General features: G+C 53.7%; 7 protein-coding genes across 7 annotated transcripts; 2 read left to right on the plus strand and 5 right to left on the minus strand.

The window, feature by feature from the left end:
• The first annotated feature begins 52 nt into the window (after positions 1–52).
• Positions 53–1,648, plus strand: PV07_00448 (tRNA-intron endonuclease). Its single transcript, XM_016386900.1, has 2 exons — positions 53–278; positions 490–1,648. The coding sequence occupies exon 2, from the start codon at positions 508–510 to the stop codon at positions 1,444–1,446; it is 939 nt and encodes a 312-aa protein (XP_016253828.1). The 5' UTR covers positions 53–278; positions 490–507; the 3' UTR covers positions 1,447–1,648.
• Positions 543–2,472, minus strand: PV07_00449 (uncharacterized protein). The gene has a single exon (XM_016386901.1). The coding sequence runs from the start codon at positions 2,334–2,336 to the stop codon at positions 1,548–1,550; it is 789 nt and encodes a 262-aa protein (XP_016253829.1). The 5' UTR covers positions 2,337–2,472; the 3' UTR covers positions 543–1,547.
• Positions 2,473–7,901: 5,429 nt separating this feature from the next.
• PV07_00450 (uncharacterized protein) lies at positions 7,902–9,939 on the minus strand (the record flags this gene model as incomplete). Its single annotated transcript, XM_016386902.1, has 8 exons — positions 7,902–8,228; positions 8,296–8,558; positions 8,667–8,826; positions 8,889–9,095; positions 9,152–9,318; positions 9,466–9,562; positions 9,631–9,832; positions 9,890–9,939. The coding sequence occupies 8 exons, from the start codon at positions 9,937–9,939 to the stop codon at positions 7,902–7,904; spliced, it is 1,473 nt and encodes a 490-aa protein (XP_016253830.1).
• Positions 9,940–11,257: 1,318 nt separating this feature from the next.
• On the minus strand, positions 11,258–12,227 carry PV07_00451 (uncharacterized protein; the record flags this gene model as incomplete). The annotated part of the gene is made up of 2 exons (XM_016386903.1): positions 11,258–11,909; positions 11,974–12,227. 2 exons carry the CDS (start codon positions 12,225–12,227, stop codon positions 11,258–11,260), a joined length of 906 nt encoding a protein of 301 aa, XP_016253831.1.
• Positions 12,228–13,315: 1,088 nt separating this feature from the next.
• Positions 13,316–14,408, minus strand: PV07_00452 (uncharacterized protein; the record flags this gene model as incomplete). Its single annotated transcript, XM_016386904.1, has 3 exons — positions 13,316–14,168; positions 14,237–14,287; positions 14,341–14,408. 3 exons carry the CDS (start codon positions 14,406–14,408, stop codon positions 13,316–13,318), a joined length of 972 nt encoding a protein of 323 aa, XP_016253832.1.
• Positions 14,409–21,069: 6,661 nt separating this feature from the next.
• On the minus strand, positions 21,070–22,253 carry PV07_00453 (uncharacterized protein; the record flags this gene model as incomplete). Its single annotated transcript, XM_016386905.1, has 5 exons — positions 21,616–22,253; positions 21,499–21,552; positions 21,399–21,443; positions 21,166–21,336; positions 21,070–21,105 (listed from the first exon to the last, which is right to left on the minus strand). The coding sequence occupies exons 1-5, from the start codon at positions 22,114–22,116 to the stop codon at positions 21,070–21,072; spliced, it is 807 nt and encodes a 268-aa protein (XP_016253833.1). The 5' UTR covers positions 22,117–22,253.
• Positions 22,254–22,970: 717 nt separating this feature from the next.
• Positions 22,971–24,595, plus strand: PV07_00454 (uncharacterized protein; the record flags this gene model as incomplete). The annotated part of the gene is made up of 1 exon (XM_016386906.1): positions 22,971–24,595. The coding sequence occupies exon 1, from the start codon at positions 23,000–23,002 to the stop codon at positions 24,593–24,595; it is 1,596 nt and encodes a 531-aa protein (XP_016253834.1). The 5' UTR covers positions 22,971–22,999.
• Between the last annotated feature and the right edge of the window lie 8 nt (positions 24,596–24,603).

The raw sequence follows: 24,603 nt of genomic DNA on the forward strand, positions 1-24,603 counted from the left end.
CAATCGAAATAAATTTTCGTGAGAGCCCACCGTCTTTCACCTTGTTTTCCAACTCTTCTCCTTCTCTCACGCAAACACATCTGTCTTCTTCCCTTCACACAACTCTATCAAATCATGTAGTCTATCTCGTTCTGCTTGAAGGCTGGTCTTCAAGCCTTCCATTCGTTACTTTCTCACGATCTGCAAGGCTACAAGCCATCTGGCAGCTAGTGGTCTCGACTGCTGTCGTCTCCGCCTAAACGGAATCTGTGGCATCAATTTTTCAGGTCAATCTGTGCGTGAGTGTTACCCCTTCTTACCACCATCCCAAGTCCTTGCATGATTAGACCACTTTTATAATCTGTCAATCCACTGAGAAGCCTCTCCGGAGGCCATGTGATTGAAGCGAAAAAAAATCGTTGTTGAAATATGACCGCTTGCTTTTCTACTTCAGATGAATTTGCACAAAACTTCTGTCGACTACCCGGCTGACAATCGATATGTCCTTAGTTGCAGATATAATTCACGATGGATTCTCCAGCAGATCTGGGATTCGACTTGAAGCCCGATCTCCCAGTGCCGATATCTTTAGTTGGTGGCCGATATCTACTCTTCGACATCAAAATCGCGACCTACCTCCGCCGGGAGCATCATATCTGTGGCGTCGCAATCGGCACTTTACCTCTGAGTCCGTCTCAAAACTTATTTCTTGGTGTGCCTATCGAGATCATGCCGGAAGAAGCTCAGCTACTTGTTGAACGAGGGGTCGGCGTTATCGTTGACGACGCTCGAGCTCACGATCAAGCCGTTCAGTCAAAAGATCTAGCTCGACGGGCTGATTATCTGGCCAAAATAGACAAGCAGGCTAAGCAAGTCAAGCATGCCAAGGACCAAGAGAAGGAGGAGTCCCGGAGGCGAGCTTTAAGCAAAAATGCAAAGCCTTCGCCCTCATCATCTGGTCCCATGCAAGCCGGACGTAATGCAGAGCAGGGCGAACATGACGACAGTGAGAGAGCGCTAGATGCTGAAGAAGCCGCCACGAAAAGTCAGGTGCTTTTTCAAGACGACTCTCCGGTCAAAGTTTTGCCTTCTACTGCCACGTCGAACACCTATGTTGTCACCCCGGCCACATCTCGGCGGCTCCTTCCAACACCTCCGGCAATGCTAGGGTCGACAGTAGAGAATCTTCCGTCGTCTTACCCTCTTTACAGGCATCTCCACGACAAAGGCTGCTTCATGACCCCTGGTCTTCGATTCGGGTGCCAATACACTGTTTACCCTGGCGACCCTCTCCGATTCCATTCCCACTTCCTCGCTGTGGGCGCCGAGTGGGATGAAGAGATGGATCTCATGGATATTGTAGGCGGTGGTAGACTGGGAACTGGGGTGAAGAAGGGCTTCTTGCTGGGCGGAGCCAGTCCGTCGGGAGATGTAAGGACGTTTAGCGTTGAGTGGGCAGCGATGTAACACGGCCTGGGGCAAAACGCCTGTTGACTTCAGACACATCATATCGCGGGCCTGTGGTCTGTAAGTGATAGATATTAGTCGTTGGGGCCAATTTTGGTTCTTCATAAGTAGTCCATGGCCTTCCACTTGAACTTCCGGTTTGCCCTCTCGGCTGGCCGAAACTCGAACTGGTTCCCATGCAGTTCGAATACCAGTAGTCTCGTCCCCTTGGGTTTTCCGTTGGGTTTGTCGTCCTCTTGGTGAGAGTCACCTTTCCGAGTGTCGTTCTCACCCTCTGGCAGGGGGATGGCGTAGCGAAAGACCGCGTTCCTCTTTGGCAGCGTCTTGACCTCGTCCTTTGCCGTAACAACCACAAATGTGAACTTGGTGTCTCTCACCACGATCCCCTTGAGCCCAACTTTGCCGGCGTCCGAACAAGCGACCACCTCGAGTTCGGCGCCATGGAAGTCCGCGCTCGCCAGGAGAGAGCCGTGACTTTGCGCCGTCACCATCCTTCCCAGGCTGCTTTGCACAGTCTGCCCGTCCTTGACGTAGCCGAGGACCTCCAGCATGTACCCCTTCCACAACTCATGCAGGCCCTTGTAGATCTCGTACTTGACCTCCTCCTTCTTCAGCTTGAACACTCCCAGCTCCCTCTTCTCCTTGGCACTCAGCGGCTTCGGTTTGCGCTTGCGCAGGTAGTATTCCTTTTTGCGCAGGCGGATGCGGCGACGCAGGGCGCGCTTGTCCCGGTCTGCAGACGACGTGGGCTGCAGCAGGAGGGGCTTGTTCTTGACTTTCTCGGTGAAGATCCGCGAGGCTGTGTCGGGGGAGTGCGCGCGAGAGAGTAGCGTGTGCGCGAGGTGGGAGCTGGTGCCCGGTGGCACGGCGGAGCGTGGTGACGAGGTCATGATTGCTGAGAGGGAGAGGGAAGCGTCTTTGGCGACTCAACCGCCCAATAGGCAGAACTTGGAAATTCTAGAAACGAGGCATGAGCAGCATCGACGTGACCCAGCGCGACAGCTCGCACAGAGTGGCCGTCGGGATCGTCGTAAATTTTCTCCGAGTCGTGAGCCACGTGGCAGAGTACATACCGTTCGCGGGTCTCAATCTGGCGTGTCTGGCCAACCACGAGCCAACCCCATGTGCTGCGCGCTCACCAACTTAGCAAGGCACACATGATCCAGTCAAGACAGAGTACGAGGAACCGAAGATGATGATCTTTCTGAAACGAGCTCAATGTCCGCCTTGGTTCGAGACCCGCTCTGCGCTGCTTGAGACAGTGATGGAGCTTACCTAGCGCCACCAGCCGCCTCACTAAGGCCGGTGTAGATCTCTCGTCTGAGGATCAGCGTCTCTCAGCCCAGGTAGCTGGTGATCTACCTACTCCCTGAGAGATATTCGTTTCATCCTCTCATGTGGTTGTTGTTCTGTCAGCACAGCATCTGGACCTGGCGCTCTTTCACCATGAAGCTGAGTGGTTTTTATCCTGGCAACATCAGCAGCCGTGGGGCATGCCGCAAGAACCCGCTAGAAAGACACTGCCCGAGCATCAGCCTTATGGATTTTGTTCTTCAAGTGGTGCACCGCACGGAGTAGGGTCAGGGAACTGGAGCGCCTTCCTGAACCATGCAGCACCAATGGTCCCGCCGCAGTGGCAGTTATCCAGTGACGAACCAAAGGGCATCTCCATCGCACCATATTATGGTCCACTTGCAGCGAACGAGGCTGGATATCCTGCAGCGCTGATCACTGCCCAGGCAGAAACAAGACGTCTTAGCAAGTCCGTGAATATGACAAGCACATGATGAGACACCGAAGACGATACGAGTGCTGTGAGGCCAACTACCGAATTCAATCTCGGGCTCACCTATGCTGGAGCCTGGTGTTTCCTTTTCCTCATGCACCAGAGGGAAATGCACAAGATGCACCTGTCGCCGATCTGGCTGCTCTTCTGGATACTTAGCGTGATGATATGAAGCAACAAGCAGCTGATAACTCCAGGGGCACAAACAAAGAAAATACTGCTGACCGCCGCCGCTCCGACAGTGGTAACGCTGGCCACCCGGGCGCAGTGAAAGAGTATCAGTTTCCAGCGAGAGACCAATCAACTATCAATGGATGCTGCAGCCATTTTGCCGCTCTCATTTTAACTAGGCCAATACAGCTCGAAAGCGACACAATTCTTTGCGAAGAGTCGCAGACGGCTACTAACGCAGCAGACGTCCTTGTCCGGGAGGTCCGTTGATGAACAACAGCGCCTTTGCATATAAAATGTCACCACTCCGCCTGTCTCATACTAATACCTTGGTTTTAGCTCTCTACTTTCCAAGCACCCCATCCGGGTCAACGCTCTCTTTGCCTCGGATACTCAATTCCTTAAGCCCCTGAGTACTCACTCGCAAGTTCATTCGATACCTCTCCACTCTCGGCCTCTATGATGGCTTCAAACTCCGCCGCCCCGAAGTATGGATATATTGCCATGCTAGCTGAGAACGGCAAGCCCCCTGCCTTCGCTCCTTTGATACACGATTAACGTCTGCACCAGGGAACTTCGGCGAGATGTTCTGGAATGACAAAAAAAAAAAAGAAGAATGACGGTAGCGACCAGTCTGGCTGGTCTATGGACAACAACCCTGCAAGCGTAGTCGACCACGCAGACACACCAGAAACGGGAGAGCATGGGACTCCAGGAACGCCATTGGTGCAGGTTGAGAGGAAGGGCCAGGACGCTAAGGCGCCCAGTCCAGCCATTTCAAAGGGAAAAAATACAAATACATAAGGTGGACCAAGCAGAAGTCGAGGGTGCAGACAACTGCCACATGGCCGATCAAATTTCGCAGTAGGGGGCATGTAAACATGCTCTGGAAGCCCCAAATATCTCACTTGTGGTAGCCTAAGCCTGCCTGGATCCTCGCCGGGGTTGGTCCAGGAACCGTCTATAATTGAGGCAATAGCGTTCAGACCCAAAGCATGATCAGCCGCTCGGAGTCTGGCGAGAGAAAGGGACAAGAAGCAACAATGACCACTCGGTTCTTTTTCGGCTCGCTCGCTGATTCTTGCCATCTCCAAATAGACCCGCGGTAACCGACACTCAATAACCGACGCTGGGCGGATGAGCGAAGGGGAGAGGGGGTGACACGAGGCCTCGTGGACTTGAATAACTCGGCTAAATTCACCGTTGGCAAGCAGGTTATGATAGTGGGAGGGATACAATAGGTGTGGCCGTCAGGCTACCCAGGTATACAGAGCAAGGTAGACTGGCACTGGTTGCCGAAATGCTACCGAATACGGAGTGCGTTGCTAAGAGATGCAATTCATTACACTGTACCCCTGCTAGGTACTTGGGTATGACCAGGCTGAGCTCTCAAGGCACCACTGGCCGCGACAAATATGTCACTCAACCAAGCACCCGATAGGATTCCGAGTAAATGCGTCTGACACTAACCTATCCCTCGCCTCCTACACACAGGCTGCAATACTGTAGTTCTACCTGGGCGCCTAGGCCGTGTGGTGGAAGAAGCAGCAGTAGAGTTGGCACTGGGTGAGGCTCATGTCGGTCTCGAGGAGAAGGTGCTGACTCTTGACGGGGAGGAGGCAGATCTCGAAATTTGCCCCTATTTACAGTAGGTGTTTCCGTCTGAGCCTGACGTTGCGACGGGGCGCGACGACCAGACTAAAGTTCTCCCTCATGACTACTTGTAAGGTTTTCCCAGGGATTCGAACATCGCTTGTCCGCTTGCCCGCTCACCCGCTCCGTGCTTATTGGTGAGGCGCCTGGATTAGGAAATCTGGCACCACTCTGAAAGTGGGGGCATCAGTCGAACACAAAGCCGGGGTCTGAGTGGGCCCTCACGCTTAAGCTTCGACAATATCTATCCATCTTCCTTCTTGATATCAACATCCCATGAGCCAATGTCGATGCATGTTCTCCTCCCTCAGGAGGCGGTGGCCTCGAGCTAGCCAGCTTGACCCGGGTTGTAACCCTGGAATGGGCGCCTTCCACTACCAGTGCCGCGTGGCATCCTCGAATGCTTCTAATCGTCAGCTCTACGCAGCGCCCTGGATGGAGCAGAACAAGGGTAAGCCTCCGATGTGTGATCATGCGGAATGGCGTGGTGTGAGCGTTTAGTTGGGAGACAAGGTGCTCGAGAGGTCGATGCATCTGACTACTCCACCTCGACCGCACCCTCCTTGCCTTGTATATAGCTACATATATGAGCCTACTTGCCTCTCGAAATCCACCATCTTATCTTCAATCAAGTCAGTAAGGAAAGCTGCAAGGCATATTTTGCATCCGACAGCAAGACACTAAAGCTCAACACACCCTCGACCTCACAATATCCTCATGGCGTCAACTGCTTCGAGACCAATCCAGGGATATATCTCCATGATATCTGAGAACGGTGAGTCCCAGATTGTCAACAACTGTTCCATCGCTAAATCTTCTACCAGGAAACTTCGGTTCCTTCTTCTGGGAATTGAAGGCTGGAGAGCGGAAGATGCAGGACCAGGAGACTTGGTCTCTGCACAACAACGCCGGGAGTGACCTCGAAACACGAGACCGTGAAGAGCCCAGAGGCGAGGCCACGGTGACAGACAAGGACAAGCCAGCCGGGCAACCCAAGGCAGGAGAAAGAGTTCCGTGATGGACTCTCGCTGAGTGCTAGCATGTCCACATGTTTGTTCCAATGCATTTTCGCCGGATCCTTGTTTCGGCAGGAAAAGCGGTGTTTCTCAAAACGGGTATTTGATATCCGTATTCTTGTTCCAACGCTGGACTGGACAGGGCTGATGCCTACTCTCGTCGAGGGTGGCACTCATTGGTCATTGCGTCGCTTGCCTTGACCCAAGGGATAGATGTTTGGCTGTGTGGGTTGGAGGCCTTGCAAGCCGCGGGTCCGGGGGTTGATGAGGACACACCAATAGGACAACTCGGGGACTTCTAGCAGCCTCGTGATGAATCTGGAAAGTGGTAAAGGTGGACAGGCGGTGAGCGATATCTCTGGACCAATGGCTGAACCGGGGATATTTATTTCCTGAGCCTTTTTTTTTGCCACGTACACAACCAGCCAGTCACCGTGTCCCGACCTGCAAGGTCTTTGTAACGTAGGTGTATTCGAATGCTTGCAAAGTTGTGTTGCATTGAATCACCCGCACTTTCCCTCGCCACCCCCCGCCCCCTGGTCCCCGGGGGGCGCGCTCGCCTGGTCTGAATATACAGCCAAGGCTCCAGCCTCCCCGGGATGAAAGACGACCGTCAGAACCCGCTTCCCAGAACCGAAAAACCAGGGCCGGGAGGATTCTGTATCAACAAGAATCCACTTTGGGAACCCCACAGTTCGATCGCATCTGCGCTCCAAAGGCCCAGAACGTCCGTATCAAAGATCTGGAGATTTAAAAGACGCCTAGGCGGTGCGGACGACCTCTATAAGTTGCCTGTGTCGACTCTGAAAAGGTAAAGACAGCGCCTGGTCAAAGCCGGTACCCATCATGTTAGCGGATCAACGGATGAATCCGCCAAATACCCGAACTTTACTTTCGCTACATCAAGAGGTGCGTACCCGGCAGCACGCAACACACCGACCCGGAAAGCGGCAAATACGTTCTAGGGGGATGCGTGGAAGTAAGCAAGTAAAGCTACCAGCAAGTAAAGCTGTCAGCAAGTAAAGCTATCAGCAAGTAAAGCTACCAGCAAGTAAAGCTACCAAGAAGTACACACGAATTGTTAGCAATACCTCTACCGCCTCCTCTTCAGCAGCAGCATCGTTTCCAAGCTGCTGCAATAATGATGGCAGAGCATTTGGCCACAGTGGTCTCCGTCAACACTACAAGAAAAGGCTGCGCACATGCTTAGCGCCGACCTAGCTCAGTAGGTCAAGTATGTGGGTAGCTAGCAGGGGTAGAGCGAGGCCACATAGGGAATGTGATGGCGATCAATGGACCGCGAAACTTTGACAACTACTCCACCTCCTGCACTGTACCTGGATATCTAGCAAAACGGCCCAACCCTCAACACGTGTTCCGGACATGGGTCCCGTAGGGCGCCACCAGAGCAGGCCTCCAAAACACCGCGAAAGAACCCAGTCTCTGGAAAAGTCTCTGGAGATCATTTTTCATGTTGTTTGGGCATATCCGAGAGGCGCAGTCATTCCTTGGACATCTTCTCCAAAGGGGCTGTTGCGCATTCTTTTCCTGCTTTCTGCGTTTATTGTCGGACGTCCCATGCTACGACTACTTAGGTACTCGTGCGCTCATTTTTAAAACATGGCTTCATGCACATCACTTGTTCTGAAGCCCAGTACACGCGAGCACAGAAAGGACTGTCTACGAGCTAATCAGCCACCACTAGATCCATCCAGGCCGCCGATCGATCAATCATCCCATGTCACGCATCTACCCATGCAATGCGTCTAATACTCATGATGGAACGCACTCTCCTCCACCCCAGCCTTGCCTTCTCTCTCTCCGCCCTGTCACGCCTTGATCTCCTCCGCGATGCCAGTGGCTTCCTTGCCCGTCGCGGCCGCGGCCTCCTCGTCCGTCTCCGACGTGCTCTGGGGCATGCCCTCGATCACGATGGTGTGGTCGTGCTCCTCCCGGATGTGCTTGGGGATCGTCACCTCCTCCTCGGTGAAGTACTTGGTCTCGTCGATGTGGAAGAGCGCGAGGTAGCCCATCGCGATGACACCAGCAGTGTAGAACGCGAAGAGCGCGCCGGACTCCTTCAGGAACGGCACGCCCATGCTGTCGACGCCAAAGTCGATGGCTTCTCCCGCGGCCATGAATCCGCGGAAGACACCCTGAATTTTAGGAAAACGCGGTGTTAGTCGGCGTCTCTTGATATGATGAATGGGGGAGGAAACTCACAGCATTGTTGGCGGCGACTCGCGGGTTGTTCGTGAAGCAGCCCAAAAAGTACAGGATCATGTACTGGAACAGCGAGCACGACACCCAGTTCAGCATGAACAGCACAAAGATGGCCCCGAAGTCCGGATCGTTCCAGTCCAGAGGAGGCGAGGGAGGGTTGTTCCTGTCGTAGTTGCGGGTCCGGACCATCTCCCAGATGTAGGCGCCCATCACCGGGATGCCGGTGATGGCGAGACCAATCTGGGCTCTTGTTCGGCGGCGGACTGAAAGAATTCGAACAAAGATTAGCCACCCGGCTAGAAAGAAAAGCCATAATGGAGAAAAGTTTCTCTTCTTGACACACGAGGCTGAATTGAGGGGTTTCCACTTACGCTTTTCGTTGTCGAGGAGCAACGTCAAAGCCCATCCGCAGATGATTTGCAGCGTCACCGAGCAAAATCCCAGCAGACTGCGAGCTCGGAGGCTGTTGCGGAACGCGTTCGCGCTCCCGCCGTAGACGAGGAAGCATTCGCTGACCGCAAAGGCCGGGATCTTACATTTGAGTCAGTCCCCCATCATAGGGGTATCCTTGGAAACCGGGATATTTAACATACCATCACGATCATTCTCCAATCCTTGAAAGCTTCGAGATTGCCCTTGAGCTCTTGCCAGAAAGGACGGGCTTTGACCACGGCGATGTTCGTCCCGTCCTCTCTCACCACCTTCTCCGGCGGCCGCAACAGAAACGCTAACGCGCAACCAACAAAATCCATGACGATGAACACAATGTAGACCGCTGCAGGGACGCCGGCGCTAGTGGCCTGGTGTTCTATGTGTGAGTATCCCCGACATTGAAAGCGATGGGGCAAAACAGTACCTTGTCATGATTGATGATCAGAGGAATCAATCCGCCGATGGCAGCACCCGTGGCCTGAAGATTGATAGACGTTGCCACGAACTTTCCGCGTTCGTTTTCCTCCGAGTACGACATGGACAGGTACCCAGAAGTCACGTAGATGAGACCGGCAGAGATCTGGAACAACGCTTAGCAAATCCACAGCCCACCGGCACCCTTGGTTCAGTCTTCTTACACCAATCTGTGAATATTTTGTTAGCGATTATCGGTCATGGCAACGCTTGTGACAAGAATGGTGTCCCAAGACAAGCCCGCCTTTGCAAGGAGATGGAAACTTACGCAGACGGCTGCGATGATGGGGAAAGTCTCTTTGCCATGCTGGTCAAAGTACCACAAGCTTCCGACGTAGAGGATGTATCCGATGACACCGAACTGTTCGAGTGGTCGGTTAGAATATTTGCCCCCCCATCAACTTCCTGAAACAATCTGGGCCAGCGTACGAAAGCAGTCAAGGCAGGGCCAATTGTATTCAACACAGTCCCTCCAAACCAGGCTGAGACAGCATAGACGGCGCAAAGAGTGGCATTGGCAGTCTGGACGACCTGGAACGAGTTCGGTTTCCCACCTCCCGCACCCAAGAGGTTGAGGGCAGCATACAGTCCTCCAGTGAGACCGATGAGGATGCCTCCAATGAAGTTTTGCCTGCCCGACACGTCAGAAGCAAGGCTCAGGGTGTATCATGCTAAGGGGGATTCTCACCAGTATGGGCTATTGAGCCTAAGCTTCGGGATACCCAGACCGTAGGCCATGGTCCCTGTGTAATTGCCGTGGAAATCTGCAGCTGGTCAAAGGGCTCGGGACAGAGCTGAGTTTTGCAGGAATAAAAGACCAAGAGACCGCGAGGATCTCGCAGCAAAAGGGCTGCTTTATGTACGAGTCGCCTTGCATGATTCACGCTGATCACCTACCCAGGAACTTGGGCCCTCGAAGTTCGAGGCGAACCCGGTAGACCAGCGCCAGATACCCTAGTGTCCCTGCATAGAGCGAATCATGGACTCGGTCTAGCAGGGAAACACAGAGCCTGACACGGAGCAGATCGAGACCAGACGGAAGAGTCAAGGGTGGCGTATAGACGCACAAGCCGTGATCCGGGAGGCAACTGTCCAAGGTTTCCCCCTGTAATGACTTTCAGGTGTATACCTATTGTATCGAATCGACCAGGGAACGGAGCCTCTCTTGCCACAAGCGGCCATCTCGCCAAGGTGTTTTATTCGGGAAATCGGAAAGGCCATTCTTATCTCTCCTTCCTGATCGGTTTTCTGCGAATTGCGGACGATAATCAACGGATTCCGGTAATGGCAAACCCTGCATATGGAGAGGCACGCGGTGAAAGGATCTTCAACCGCAGCCGCATGTCAGTCCAGGCTCCACTCGTCGGGGAGGCATGCCTGTTTGCTAGAAAACCCTAGGTCTGTAGCTTAGAGAGGCCGAATCAGTTCAATTTGGCCGGCCCTATTAGGAGAATGGTGTTGTTAATCCTCGGGACGGAGCCCAGGCAGAGACTGTAGAGCACGTTGTACCTTGGTTGTTCAAATTGACGTGCGAGCATCCATCTCGTATCTGCATCTCCCTGGCTTCAAATCTGCTGTCGTTGCGCTAGGTCGGAGAACCGCGGCTCGAAATGCCCTCGCTTGCTCCTTTGAGATAACGGGAGGCTTGCATCTCTTGTGATGGGCGCGACTGAGTTTCGTTGTTGAGATTGTCCCGCCCGGGGAGTGGCCGGCTGGCGCGCTCGACGCCTATATCGACACGCCCAAGCCACTACGATAAGGGCTCATGATCGCGGGAAGTAGGGGAAAGCATCTGGAGACTTTGTGAAGCATAATCGTGGCTTATTTTATAGGGGCACACGAAGATTGAAGTCATGATAAAGAACAGAATGATGGATACTTCGTATACCAACAAGGAATGCCAAGATGGGGCCTCGACCGCACGTGGCGTTCGCAGCAACTGTCCGGGGCTGATTTCCCGGCGCCAGAAAGGCAGAGTTGTCCAAGGTTCCGGTTGCAAAGAAAGAATCTTATGAACAAGTACATTGGTAGTGAAAAGTAGCCGTTATGCAATGTTTCACATGTCTACGCCTCCGAACACCGTGGCGCCCGACAGCTCGCCATCCTTGAATTGCCTTGCCATTTCCTCGAGCGGCACCCATTGCACGCCCTCGTGGCTGTTGATGTACTCGATCATCTCTTCCTGCATCAGGATCACCTGCGCTTTGCCGGTCACTTGCGGGTGGCAGGTGATGGGGAAGATGAACGAGTCATATTCCCGATAGTAGAAGTCAAACTGCCGCTTCCACAACTTCAGCACGACGTCCGGGTCGACAAAACCCTGCCCGACAATCTGTCCCACGTTAAGGGGCGGCCAGTCATCCAGGTGCCAGTTGGCGGGGATTTCAATGATCTTGGAAGGCTGGAGCGCCGTCATGGGCTTCATCCAGTGGGCAGCCTTCATCTTGAGGTTGATTTCCGTGACACTGTTCCTGTGAGGGAGCCAATATGGTTGACAGTCGTGATGCATGAAGGAGTGGTCGTAGACGATCCCGGCCTCTTCGAGGATCTCGACCGTCTTCGCCGACGGTGTCCAAGCTGGAGCTGTCCAGCCTCGAGGCTTCTTACCCGTAAACTTCGTGATGACATCGATGCACTTGGTCAAAATGTCGCGCTCTTGCTCCTCGGAGAGATCCGAAACAAACTCATGGGTGTAGCCATGCATACCGCTTATAATCTGTCAGGTCATTCATTCCAGGTGAAGGAGCGAAAAGAGGTGTCTTGATTTCTTACATCTCATGACCGGCGTCGCGCACCTTGGCCAGTTGGGTTGGAAACGACTCGAGCGTATGGCACGGAGTAAAGAAGGTCGCCTTGATGTTGTACTTGTCGAAAAGCTTCAGGACCCGATCGAGGCCAACCGTGGCACCAAACACGCCGCGAGACATGTTGGTCCTGTCCGTGCAACACCCACCCTCTCGGGGCATCATCCAAGCACTCACGGCATCTACGTCGATACCGTAGCCACAAAGCACTTTCTTACCCATGGTTGAACGTTGTTGTTTCCAGCCTTGACGATAGGAACTGGTCTTTCGATGAAGGTCAGCGAGGAGGCTGGAGAGTATCTGGTCCAGATGCTTTAAATCGCCCGAGCAGGAGTAGACTCGTCGAACAGATATTAGTGTAGTCAAAAGCCCAACCGGGACGGACGAGCTATTTCTCTCCTTCCCAATCCGTCATCGTAGAAGCGCCTATCGACCTTCCGAGGGAAATGCATTCTGTCGGTTACGTGGTTAGTAGGGAAAGGCCCCTAAACTCTAATAAGACGGAATCCCTAGATACACCGGCTCAGATGATCGGGTTGGGCAGGCTTATCGAAGAACATGAACACTCTAACATTCTCGTTATCCGGTATCATCGACATGTGGAACAGAGTGGAAGGGATCGGGGGAAGTTCCCAATTAACCTCGGGACCAATATTGAAGTGCTCTATGCAGAACTCTTCGGTCGCCAAGGGGAGCTTTGTATTAGTTAGGAAGAGGGCGACGGATACCAAACTCCGGGAGAGTCGGTCGCTTATAGCCCACTCTCTTCCCGGTGCAAGGCAGTGAGCTAACTAGCTGCCCAGGGCGTTTCACTTGCCGGGGATATGTAAACACGCTCGTTCTCCGGCATCTCCCCAAGGAGCCCCAAGGCAATTCGGAGTCCGGGAGTATCGACCTTGAGCTAGGGCATCTGTAACACACCCGGGAATCTTTCCGATGCGCATCACTGCCTTGGAAACATAATTTACCAAGGAATCTTGAAAACCGTTGTGACATTCTATCCTCGCAAATGCACATTTGATTGTGCCATTTCTTCGGGCTTACAACAGCATAGTTCAACGGACGGAACAAGTGTTACAACAAACAACGTCTTCGACCTGATCGGAACCTGCGAAGTTAGAAACCACTTCCGTCAAACGACAGACACATTTTGCCCTTTACAACACCCTCGGACAGCCTATCAACGAATAGTCCGAGGATGATTTGAGGCACTGAGCAGGAAGGTCTCATTGTGTATTGTAATAGGGGGTCCGGCGATTGTTGGTACTTTGATGGTTCAAACCTCTCGGCCAGATGTATGGCAATGCTTGTCAGGACAGCGCTAACCCAGCCATCATCATCGGCCACTTCATCTGGTCCTGCCACACGGGCGACACCGTATCGTGGATTGCCTGGATCTCGCGCCTGGGGGTCTTCCCCACCCACCAAATCGACGGGAAGCGCGCCATCAGCGCAAAATAGTGCGCCAGAATCACGAGCGCACATGGGCGCTCCTCTTCCACCAACTCGATAAACGGCCGAGGGACGAAAATGGCAAAGGAGATGATCTTGCGAGCGACGATGTAGACAGGCTCGTCCTCGTCGACGGACTGGTACAGGTAGCCATTGTAGCTGAGCAACTTCTCTAACACCTCGAGCCTCGCTGGGTCGTAACCTGGATCTGGGTGCTGGCTTTTCTCATGCTCCAGCACTCTCGAGAAGGGTTGGATTTTTTCCTTGGCAAAGAGGACTTTGACATCGAACACTGGCGGAGCATTGATCAAGAGCATCATTTTCGAAGACGGGTCTTGTTTGAAAATGTCCTTCGCCAATTTCAGCACGGTTCCTGCCCCAGTCCCCAGGCGCTGGTATTCCATCGGTGGTGAGTAAGGTTCCAGTGGGCGCCTCCAGAGTCTGGCGACAGAGGTGATGAGGAGTAACATGGAGGCGAAACAGACCGCGTAGGCGTTCTCACTGCTCAGATTCGACACGACCTGGTGTTGCTCGCCCAGGGCGAGGCCTCGGTAGACCTCGGCCGCGGCGTTGAGTTCTGCATCTTCTGGTTGGGCGTGGAGCAGGTGGGATGCCGCACAGGAAAACATCATGTAGAGTAGATTGTCGTATTTCAAAGACAGGCGAGGGGCTTTGCAGACCAGGCTGTTACCAGGTTGGAGTTTGCAAGGTCTGGAAATGGCTTGATCAGATGCTCCGAGTAATGGTTCAGAAGTTGCAATTCGAGCAGTCGCCGCGACCTGGATTCAGGGATGTCCAAGATGTTATTGACGGCGTTGAGATTGGTAGGACTAAAGAACGAGGTTCGGCTGAGTTCATCGGTCAATTGGACAGAGGGGTCGACGTCGCCAAAATGATCTGTTTCTTCTGGTGGACTCGGTAACCGGCAAGTCTTTGGTATTTGTTGGACATTGACGCTCTACGCGAATGCGCAAGCCACTCCTCGACTTTCGCAATTCAGGCATGTTGGTCGCCTTTCGTCGCACTATGCTCGGTGTCAGCTGAATGGAACGACACATTCGGTGATCACTTTTCAATCCACGAGCGTCTTTTACCGGTTGCGTATATCCTACCTTGACTCGACGTGTCCGACAAGTTTGACATCCATTCCGAGATTTTCGGTGAAAGACTTTCGTTATGCGGCGAGGGGCTTGTAATTCGTTGTCCACGTCAAGATCCATAGTCGCTGTCCTAGCACGAGGGTGGATCTAAGACTGTAACACTCATGGGCCTTTTGCAAAATGGTTGTGTTGCACGTCTCTTTCCAAATGGATCTATCTAGGAGTGGTTGGATGAGAGATAAAGGCTGACATAGTACTATTGATCGCCTGGACGACGACAATGGTTAGCTACGGATAATTTGCCGGTTCTCCAGGGTCCCAAACCCTGAAAATCCTGGAGAAGGAGGCCTGAAATGCTGTATACTAGGCCAAACACCTATCCAAAGGTCGATTGGAACGGAACATGTCAAGCTGCATCTTGGCAGAAGTTGTTAATCTCACACCAGGATACGAGCAGGTGCCCATACACGTGCTCTTCGGCAATGCTAATTATAAGTCGTTGCTAGCACATCTACCTTCGACTTAGGCTGTCCAGCCCTTAAGTTTATGGTCGCGGGCTGCAAGCGCCGCCCCTTTTGACGCCGCTATGTACACCCATTGCTCCCTTCCTCCTTCTCGACTTCTATCAACTCTCTTCCACCTCCGTCGCATCCTACTTGAATCCCCGTCCCGACCGCTTAAGAACTCCTATCCTCAATTGTATATTTACTCTCCCCCGGCCCCTTCAAAATATACCTCGCTTCATCTATTACGCCCCGATCACCCTTCTGAAGCTAGGATTCTGCATCTTGGCTTGGTATTATATAATACAGATGACGGCACTGGGAATGGAGATTCCAGGGCCATAAGGGCCTAATAGCCTCTTAATTTTGACACGTAGCTAGCTACATGGTTTGGGCGGGGATTGGGGATTGAATCCGCGATATATCTCTCTCAAGGTAAGCCGCGTGAGCGATCAGATACCATGTCCAATAACTGATGACCACCCCCTGGACCTACAAAGCCCGTCGTAGCAAGTAGGCTGTGGACCAACATCAGCAAGTTCGGACTCGCCCAGCAGAGGACAAATCAGCTCGCCTATTTATGCCAACCGACTCACAAGCCCGAGATTCTCCATGTACTCGATAGTGTCGGCATCATCGACAACTGCCGCAGAAAGTCTTTTGGATTCTTCATTTGCTACCCAAGCAACGCAAACACCCTGAAGCCGCCTATCCGCCTCTCGGATCTATTGGCTCGACGTCACCATGGTGCTCGCTTGCCAACCCTCGAAGAACGCTTTCAGCTAGCTCAACATCTCTCCGCAGCGCTTTGCTCGTTCATGCTCGTCAATTGGTTGGTTCCACAAGAGCTTCACCTCCTCGAGCGTGGTTTTCGTGGAGATTAAAACAACAGGGCGGTTAACGATCGACGCACCCTACGTTGGAGGCTTCGATATAGCACGTCTGCATCGTCTCGACGAACCAACGCTAAATTAGAACCTCGACCAGCAAAGCTTGTACTTGCACCCCAGTCTCAGAGTTCCGGAGAGCTCGTCACGCCCTTCATACCATCGCAAGTACGAGATATGTAGCCTCGGAGTGTTGTTGGCAGAGATGGGGTTCTGGAATACCGTTCAAACCATATGCGGCAGAGACTCTCGACTATGGAGCCCAACTAAGTTCAAAGACGAGTTGATTCGGAAGTGTGAGATAGGCCTTGGATGCTGGATGGGCTGTAGATATCGGGATATCACTGTTCTATGTCTAAAAGTGTCGACCCAGGAGTCCGTCCTCAGCGAGTCGGTCACCGTTTTCTACCATGCCATTGTGTACGAGCTATTACAATGTTCAAGCTTCGATTGATCAAAGATCGATTCCCTCGCCGTAGATACAAGCTATTTGGCATCGAGGTATCATCAAACAGCTAAGTTATAACGTTACTGCAAGAGCACAGTGCACACAGTACATATGCCGACGCTGTGGACATCCGAGTGCAGTACGCGAACTCTCACACATCAACACTTGCAAGGCTTCACCTGGTGAAGGGACAACCCGGCATCCAGCAAGTCGAGAGTACTGCCTATATCGGCTCCTTCAAGGTATGCGAAGGAGGGTAAATCTTTTGACTTGATTTCATCTCGATTTCAAACCTGGAAAACTGCTTTCTATTCAGGCGTAGTCGAGCGCTACGCGGTACCCACGAAGCCGGCAAGCCAGAAAGGTCAGGCGAAAGACAGCCTCGCCGACAAGGCTGCCAAGAACCCAGGGGCCGCATAACTTCCAGAAAGGGAAGGGACTGCACCGATGTTGAGAGATTCGCGGATACGGCGAGTCTGTAACAGACTCCACAGGCTTATGCTAATGCAACAACATTCCACCATCCATACGGTAATTGCTTCCTGACACCATGACCGCATCATCGCTTGCCAAGAACAAATACAACTTTGCTACCTCCAGCGGTTCCACAGCTCTGCCTGTTATAGGGTCAGCGGGATCACCATACAGGACCGTCGTTGATGCTTACCAGCTGGAGTAGCTTTAAGCCGCTCCTCAAGGTTATCCCAAGCATGAATTAGAGGTGTGGCCACGAAACCAGGAGAGACTGCATTCACTCTGATTCGGTCTTTTGCGTATTCCTGGGCCGCAGTCACGGCTAAGGCGCGGACAGCAAATTTCGACATGCTGTAAGCACACAACTCGGGATATGCTGCTTCGCTGGCAAGGCTTGCTGTTATGATGATACTGCCGCCATTTCCCAGACTCTGCATCTTTGTGGCAGCATATTTGACTCCGAGAAACGCTGTAGTACTGTCAACTTATCTTGTCCGCAATCGAGACACAAGGGAGATCATGAACAGCGATGTGGCTCACTTACGTCCACGAGCATTGACCCGCATGTGCTGGTCGTATTCCTCCAAAGTCAACTTGGAGATTGGCGTTATCTTTCCGATTCCTGCATTCAGCACCGCAACGTCGAGTCCCCCAAGCTCCTGCGTACATTTCTCCACAAAAGCAATCACCGCACTCTCGTCCGCTGCATCGGCATAATGGAACCTATATGTACTTGGATCGAAGCTTTGCGACGACAGAAGAGAGCTCGCCGTCTCGATATTGCTTTCTGAGAAGTCCACTCCAAAAACCTTTGCGCCTTCGGACAGGAAAGTCTGGGTGACGGCCAGGCCGATGCCGCTGGCAGCCCCGGTCACCAGAGCAATCTTGCCCGCCAATCGATTTCCGTTTGCGACCATGACGAATAAAGTTGATGAGTACCGTTAAGCAGAGCATTAAAGGATATCTGGAGGGTTTACAAGTCGTCTCAAAAGGCCTTGAAGTTGCCAGTCGCCTTCGGTCCCTCGAGGCCGAGGTTCCGACACGACTTGCAGACACCGCTCACCGTCAGCGGGACATCGCCGCAGGGGGTTTCAAGGGCGCGAACGAATAGATTTCTGATCTTGTCAAAGGTTTTGGTGCCGATGGAGCCGAGACGCCAACCAGGTCTCGAACCTGGATCATCAAAGTGCTATGGCCGGAGATCGGTCGGTGGATAGCTCTCTCCTAACAGGATCTCCATCAACAGCAGCTAGAACCGCAACCATTGTAGCGAGCGATTCTACGCAAGGCGGCCTCGGAACTCGAGCTTGAAAGCTATATCTCTGCAATTTCTGGTATAGTTCGTTACTCGTCAAAGGTCACACAGCCTCACGGCTCTCTTTCCGCCTACGAGCTTGCTCGGCCTGGACCAGTCGTTCGTATCCACGACTTCGCCCGCCTTTCCCAACCCCATACCCCAGCTCGTTTAATATGAATACGTGTGTTTAGTTCCGCGGCAGACTGGTTCTCATTGATTGACTGACAGCACAGCAAAATCTTTCCTGCTCAATTCCTATAAGAGAACATCTCCCGCTAAAGCCCAAGGGCAAAGCCACCCTCTTCCTCTCTGCCCTATACTTGCATCACTTTGGGATCTGTCCATCTCTTCGAACAAGATCATACCCCCACAAAATGGAACGAAGGCTTTCGATATCCAGTGAGGCGGCTGCCCACCGTGAGATTGAAGAAACCTTGCACACTACACTCTACCCTGGCACGGAAGTCATGACTGACAGTAAGCCGATTCGTCCACAGAACACAGGTCAGAATGCCGCGCTGATTGCCCTTTTCTAGTTGGTGGACTCCACTTCAAGCACGCTGGAAAGAACGTACTCGTGCCGCAACCGTCCGATGATCCTTCTGATCCGCTCAATTGGAGCTTCGTATGGAAAATGGCTACCATGACCGGCATGATAATCACCACGTTTTCGTGGACCGTTGGCCCACTGGCCATCTCATCCCAAGTGCCATATTATATGGCGGAGTGGAACAGGTCACTCTCCGATGTCGTTCAGTTTGTGAGTTGAATACCTGCTTTGGTGAAGCAGGTGGGACGCTGACTTCCCCCGATCAGGTCGGCGTGAGCATCCTCGTGTTAGGATTTTCCAACATTATCTGGGTCCCGATCGGCCGTGCTTTCGGGCGGAGACCTATGGCCCTCCTCGCAAATCTCCTCAATGTGGCTTCGATGATTTGGCGGGCAGAAGCAAGGTCATACGGCTCATTCCTGGGTGCGTGCGTTCTCACCGGCATTGCTTGTGGACCATCCGAGACACTACCGGGAATGGTGAGGTTCTCAATGTCGAAAGAAAGGCGAGCAAGACCCTGACCGAGTTTCCAGTTGGTCGCGGACGTGATGTTCCTCCATCAACGCGGGCTTTACATGAGCCTATATCTGTGGGTCGCGTGGTCTGGCACGTTGGTGAGAAGATATCTCTTTGATTGGCAGGAGAGGGATACTAATAGTCATACACATAGCTTGGTCCTGTCCTTGCTGGGGTTATGTCGGACAAGTACGGTTGGAGAAGCTTCTGGTGGCTATGCGTGGCCATTGCTGTTTTTGCCACGGTATTTCAGGTCTTTCTCATGCCAGAAACGCGGTGGGGAGACCGCCACGTCGCAATTGTGCACGACCCGGTTGCTGAAGCCTCAGAAACCAATATCGGGGGGGACAAGAACGAAGCTAGATTTGAAGAGAATGTTCAGCAACCTCCCGAATCATCCGGCGCCAACGAGATCGTCGTCAAGCTCACAGGTAAGCCGAGCATGGCCCAATTCTCCCTCTGGGGAAAACTCGACAGGTCGAGCACCAAGGGCATTATTCCGGCCCTCATCATGCCGTTTCGACTGTTTACATACCCGATTGTGTTGTGGTCGAGCTTCGCCTTTGCCTGGGCTGCATCTATGCTTGTGATCATCAATGTCACGCAGTCACAGGCCTTTGCAGGACCGCCGTGGAACATGTCGGCGAGCGACGTCGGATACACAAACTTCGGAGCCCTCGTCGGAGTTGCGCTGTCTCTGGTCATTGCAGGGCCCCTGAGTGACTGGGTCTCCGCTTTCCTAACGCGACGAAACAAGGGCATCCGAGAGCCAGAGATGAGACTGGTGGCCTTGCTTCCCTTTGTAGTGAGCTGCTTGCTCGGCGGTGTGTTGGTCGCTGTCGGCTACCAACACCAATGGAGCTGGGAAGCCATCGTTATCGGCGGTTATGGCCTCCTCGGATTCGTCTTGCCCTCACTATCTGCCATCTCGTTGACCTATTCGGTGAGTCATCTCAAACTAGCCCATCTACAGCTCCTGTTAACGGTTTTTTCTCCTCCTCAACAGATCGATTCCTATAAACCGGTGGCTGGAGAGATTCTTGTCGGAGCCACAATGGTCAAAAATTTGTGGGCATATGGGATGACGAAATACTTCAACAACTGGATCGTCGAGGTTGGGTACATCAAGCCTATCATGTTCAATACCTCGCTTGCCATCTTCTTTTTCCTCCTGGCCGTCCCACTCTTCTTCATTGGCAAGAAGTTCAGAGGCTGGACTAGGAACAGCGCGGCCCATCGCGAAATCTGATATGGAGGGCGAGCACCGGGTTTATGCACAATGAAGAGTAGCGAAGAGGACTAAAGTGCTGAAAGTGCCATAAATAGGAACAGTGAAACACGACATGGGTGCAAATGTTATCACTTGAGCTTCTTTCTCTATGAGTACCAACATCCAGCTCCAGCGTTGTTGAAAGGAGTAAGTGATCATGTAGGAAGCGTCCTAGTTCCTCTTCTTCGGTGTTGACGTACATGACAGAGGTCATAAAGCTCTAGACCACACAAGAATGGATGCAACGAAGACGCCGTTAAGTCCAGCAAAGTGCAGTCTGTTTACAGATAATCTATGTTTCACGCCTATGATTCAAGTGCTCTGATAGCAACCATACCGTCTCTGAGCTGGCGTGCTTGTGTTAGGAGACCCCTAAATGGGCTTATCCTTGCCTACTATAGTGCCTCGTATTCGCTACTAGATAGCGAGATATTCCATATTTTTGCCGAAAGGCAAGGGATTGGGGCAATACTCCTGACAGCTTGCCACCGCAAATAGTAGGATTACTGGGTCCAACATGACCAAAGCTGAACATGAGGGTTCGGTCTCCAGACGACATATCCACTTTCAGTTGAAAGCAATTCCGCCATCCACGACCAAGCTCTTGAGGAGAAATCGTGTCAGCTAAAATGTAGCAGGGTGGTGGGTGCCGAATCAACCTACCTGTCCGGTGACCCAGTCCGAGTCAGGCCCGGCTAGGAAGCTCACCGCGTTGGCCACGTCCTCTGGCACGGAGACTCTCCCTAGCGTAGTCATCGACAATGCGAACGCGTCGATATACTTCTGGTCGTCCTTCTTCGGCGCGTTCATGTCTTGCAACTTGTCTTCCATGACCTGCAGACCGCGTGAGCATGGCACCTCCCAAGATCGCACAGAAGGACCAATCGATCACGCACCGACCACATCGGCGTCCCGACAATTCCTGGGGCATAGCAATTGACCTATACTCCTTGGTCAGTTGAAAGGCCTCGGCGTTCTCCAGAGAAATGTTCTCACGTTGATAGTTTTCTCGTGGTCCTTGGAGAGGGCACCTAACTCGACGGCAAAAGTCTATAAAGATTCTGCGTCAGAAAAAGAGTTGGTAGATGTATTCCGGCCCGCGAGGATTGTTACCTGCGTCAGACCTCTGACGGCCCACTTCGAAGCAGTGTACGCCGAGACCAGCGCCATGCCCTTGAACGCCGCGATACTCGACGCCGCCATGATTTTACCGCCTTTGCGCTGGTCCACCATCTTCTTCCCGGCGACCACGAAGCAGTTGAAGACTCCGGCAATGTTGACGTTGAGGATGCGCTGGACATGCTCCTCGGTCAGCTCGAAAATGCCGTCTGCGTGCGCGAGGCCGGCGTTGGCGACCATGACCTGCAAGTGTCCCAGCTTTTCGGTTGCCTTGTCGACGAGGTCCTGGACCTCGGCCCGTTTCGTCACGTCGGCGGCGATGCCGATCGCCTTGCCCCCGGACGCCTCGATCTCTTTCACCACTGCGTCGATCTGGGCCTGTTTGCTGGCGATGTCGTTGATCACCACGGCGAACCCGTCGCGGGAAAGGCGGCTGGCGATAGCACGGCCGAGCCCCTGGGAAGACCCTGTCACGACTGCCACGCCTTTAGTCATTTTCGAGTTTCTCCAAAGACTTGTTGATACGGCGATGACGTCTCCGAGACTGAGGCTTCCTAGCGAAGGCACTGGATGGGTATAAATACGAGCGTGTCGTCGGAAAAAAACTCGATCAGCCTAGCCGTCAGATTCAGGGCCAGGCACAATAAGTCTGGCTCAAACCCCTTGACCAGACTCGCGTTTAGTGTGAAGCATTTCTTCAAGAGCCACGACGTGCGGAGGCTCATATTTGCAATTGCCGTCCACGAGAGCCGTTGGTCAAGAGCTTCAGGCCAAGCCAGGGGAAGGGAATCTCGCAACGCTGCACCGAGATTCCGAGCCTTGTCCCAACGCACTAGTGCCAAATAGGCGGATTTACCCCGCATATAGTGTGGGTCGCGTGGGTTAAGTGGAGTCTGAGACCCGCTAGGCCCGCCAGGCGTACAGTACGTGAGCAGATTCGTTCCTAAGAGCTGCAAAGGTGCGGCCTGTTGCTACACGATCACTTGTACGACTTGCGGAAAGCCGTCCGTGTAAATGACAACAAGTTGTAGAGCGGTACTCCTCCGTCTGAATATGCCAACCCCCTTGGCTCCACTTCTCGAACCTCTTCGGCAGCCCAGGCTCCATACCACGGACCTGGTCCGCAGAGCCTGGAAGTCTGCAATCTCTCTTAGCACTAGCCAAGAAAGGGCCTAACGACAGCACTGAAAGGTCGCATGTCCGCGAGTCGGTGTATTTCGGAAATGCGGCGGCTTGGGCACCGGAGCACGACGATGAGGGCCGTCATCGCAAATGCCTGAGCCCTCATAATAAGAGAGTCCTTCAGAGCGTGTAGGCCTATTCTTTCGTGATCAAACAAGACTGACCTACTTTGTTCGCAATTCTCTTGCTCAGCAATATGGCGTCGGGATATTACGATGCCGTAGTCATTGGGGCCGGTATGGGCGGCATCTACCAAGCCCACCGCCTCCTCAACCTGGGACTCACAGTGAGAGTATTTGATCGGGCCGGTGGCCCAGGGGGAACATGGTACTGGAACCGCTATCCCGGGGCGATGAGTGACACACATTCCCTGCTATACCGGTATTCCTGGGACAAGGAAGACCTGCAGACCTATCCCTGGTCAGACAACTATCTCGACTCCGGGGACATTCTGACCTACCTGAACCACGTCGTCGACCGTCACGACTTGCGGAAATACATGCAATTTCACACCGAGGTCCGGTCCATGAGGTGGAACGACGACATCTACACGTGGACCATCGAAACGAGCGCCGGTGTTTTCACCGCCCGGTACGTGGTCACAGCGGTCGGGCTCCTCAGCGAGCCCAACTGGCCGAGCATCGCCGGACTGGAACGCTTCAAAGGAGAGCTGTACCACACCGCCCGGTGGCCCGAGAGCTACGACTTTAGCGACAAAAGAGTCGGGGTGATCGGAAACGGCTCGACGGGGGTCCAGCTGATCACGACGATCGCGCCGACGGTCGGCTCGTTGATCTGCTTCCAGCGACACCCCCAGTACAGCGTGCCCGCCGGCCGGAAAGCCGTGTCGAAGGAGGAACGGGATCTCATCAACCAGACGTACGACGACATCTGGGCGCGGGCGTGCCAGACCGTCAGCGGCGGCGGGATTGACGAGGCCAAGATCAAGACCACCGACGTGTCGAGCGAGGAGAGGGGGCGGATCTACCAGGAGCTGTGGGACCAGGGCAGCGGGATCCGGTTCCTGATGGGCTCGTTCACCGACATCACGACGGACGAGGGCGCCAACAAGACGGCGTGCGACTTCATCAAGGCCAAGATCGCGCAGACGGTGCAGGACCCCGAGAAGCGCAGGAAACTGACGCCCAAGGAGCTGTACGCGCGCCGGCCCATCTGCGACACCGGGTACTACGAACAATTCAACCGAGAGAACGTCGACGTCGTCGACATCAAGGAGAACCCGATCGCCGAGGTGACCGGCACGGGCATCAAGCTGGCCGACGGCACGTGCCATGCCCTCGACGTCCTGATCTGCGCGACCGGCTTCAACGCCTTCGACGGCGCGTACCGGCGCATCCGCATCGAGGGCCGCGGCGGCCTCACGCTCAACGACCACTGGAAGGACGGCCCGCGCACCAACATGGGCGTCGCGGCCGCCGGCTTCCCGAACCTGTTCATGATCCTCGGGCCCAAGTCGCCGCTGGCCAACGTGCCACCCATGATCGAGGCGCACGTCGACTTCATCACGGCGGCCGTCACGCGGGTCGAGGAGCGGTGCCAGCTCGCCCGGACGGCCATGGAGTCGACCGCGCAGGGCGAGGAGGAGTGGGGCGCCCTGTGCGACGCCATCAGCGACAAGATGCTCTTCCGCAAAATCGACTCGTACTTCTACGGCGCCAACGTCGAGGGCAAGTTGCGCTCGACGCTGATCTTCTTTGGCGGCCTGGCCATGTTCTCACAGAAGCTGCAGGACTGCGTGGACCACGGGTATCCTTCTTTCAACTTTCTTTAGATAGTCGC

This window comes from Cladophialophora immunda, assembly GCF_000835495.1.
Source record: "Cladophialophora immunda strain CBS 83496 unplaced genomic scaffold supercont1.1, whole genome shotgun sequence".
Classification (NCBI taxonomy): Eukaryota; Fungi; Ascomycota; class Eurotiomycetes; order Chaetothyriales; family Herpotrichiellaceae; genus Cladophialophora; species Cladophialophora immunda.

Coding starts and splice junctions, on each gene's coding strand:
- PV07_00448 (XM_016386900.1), top strand. CDS start 508: ATGGATTCTCCAGCAGATCTGGGATTCGACTTGAAGCCCGATCTCCCA.
- PV07_00449 (XM_016386901.1), bottom strand. CDS start 2,336: ATGACCTCGTCACCACGCTCCGCCGTGCCACCGGGCACCAGCTCCCAC.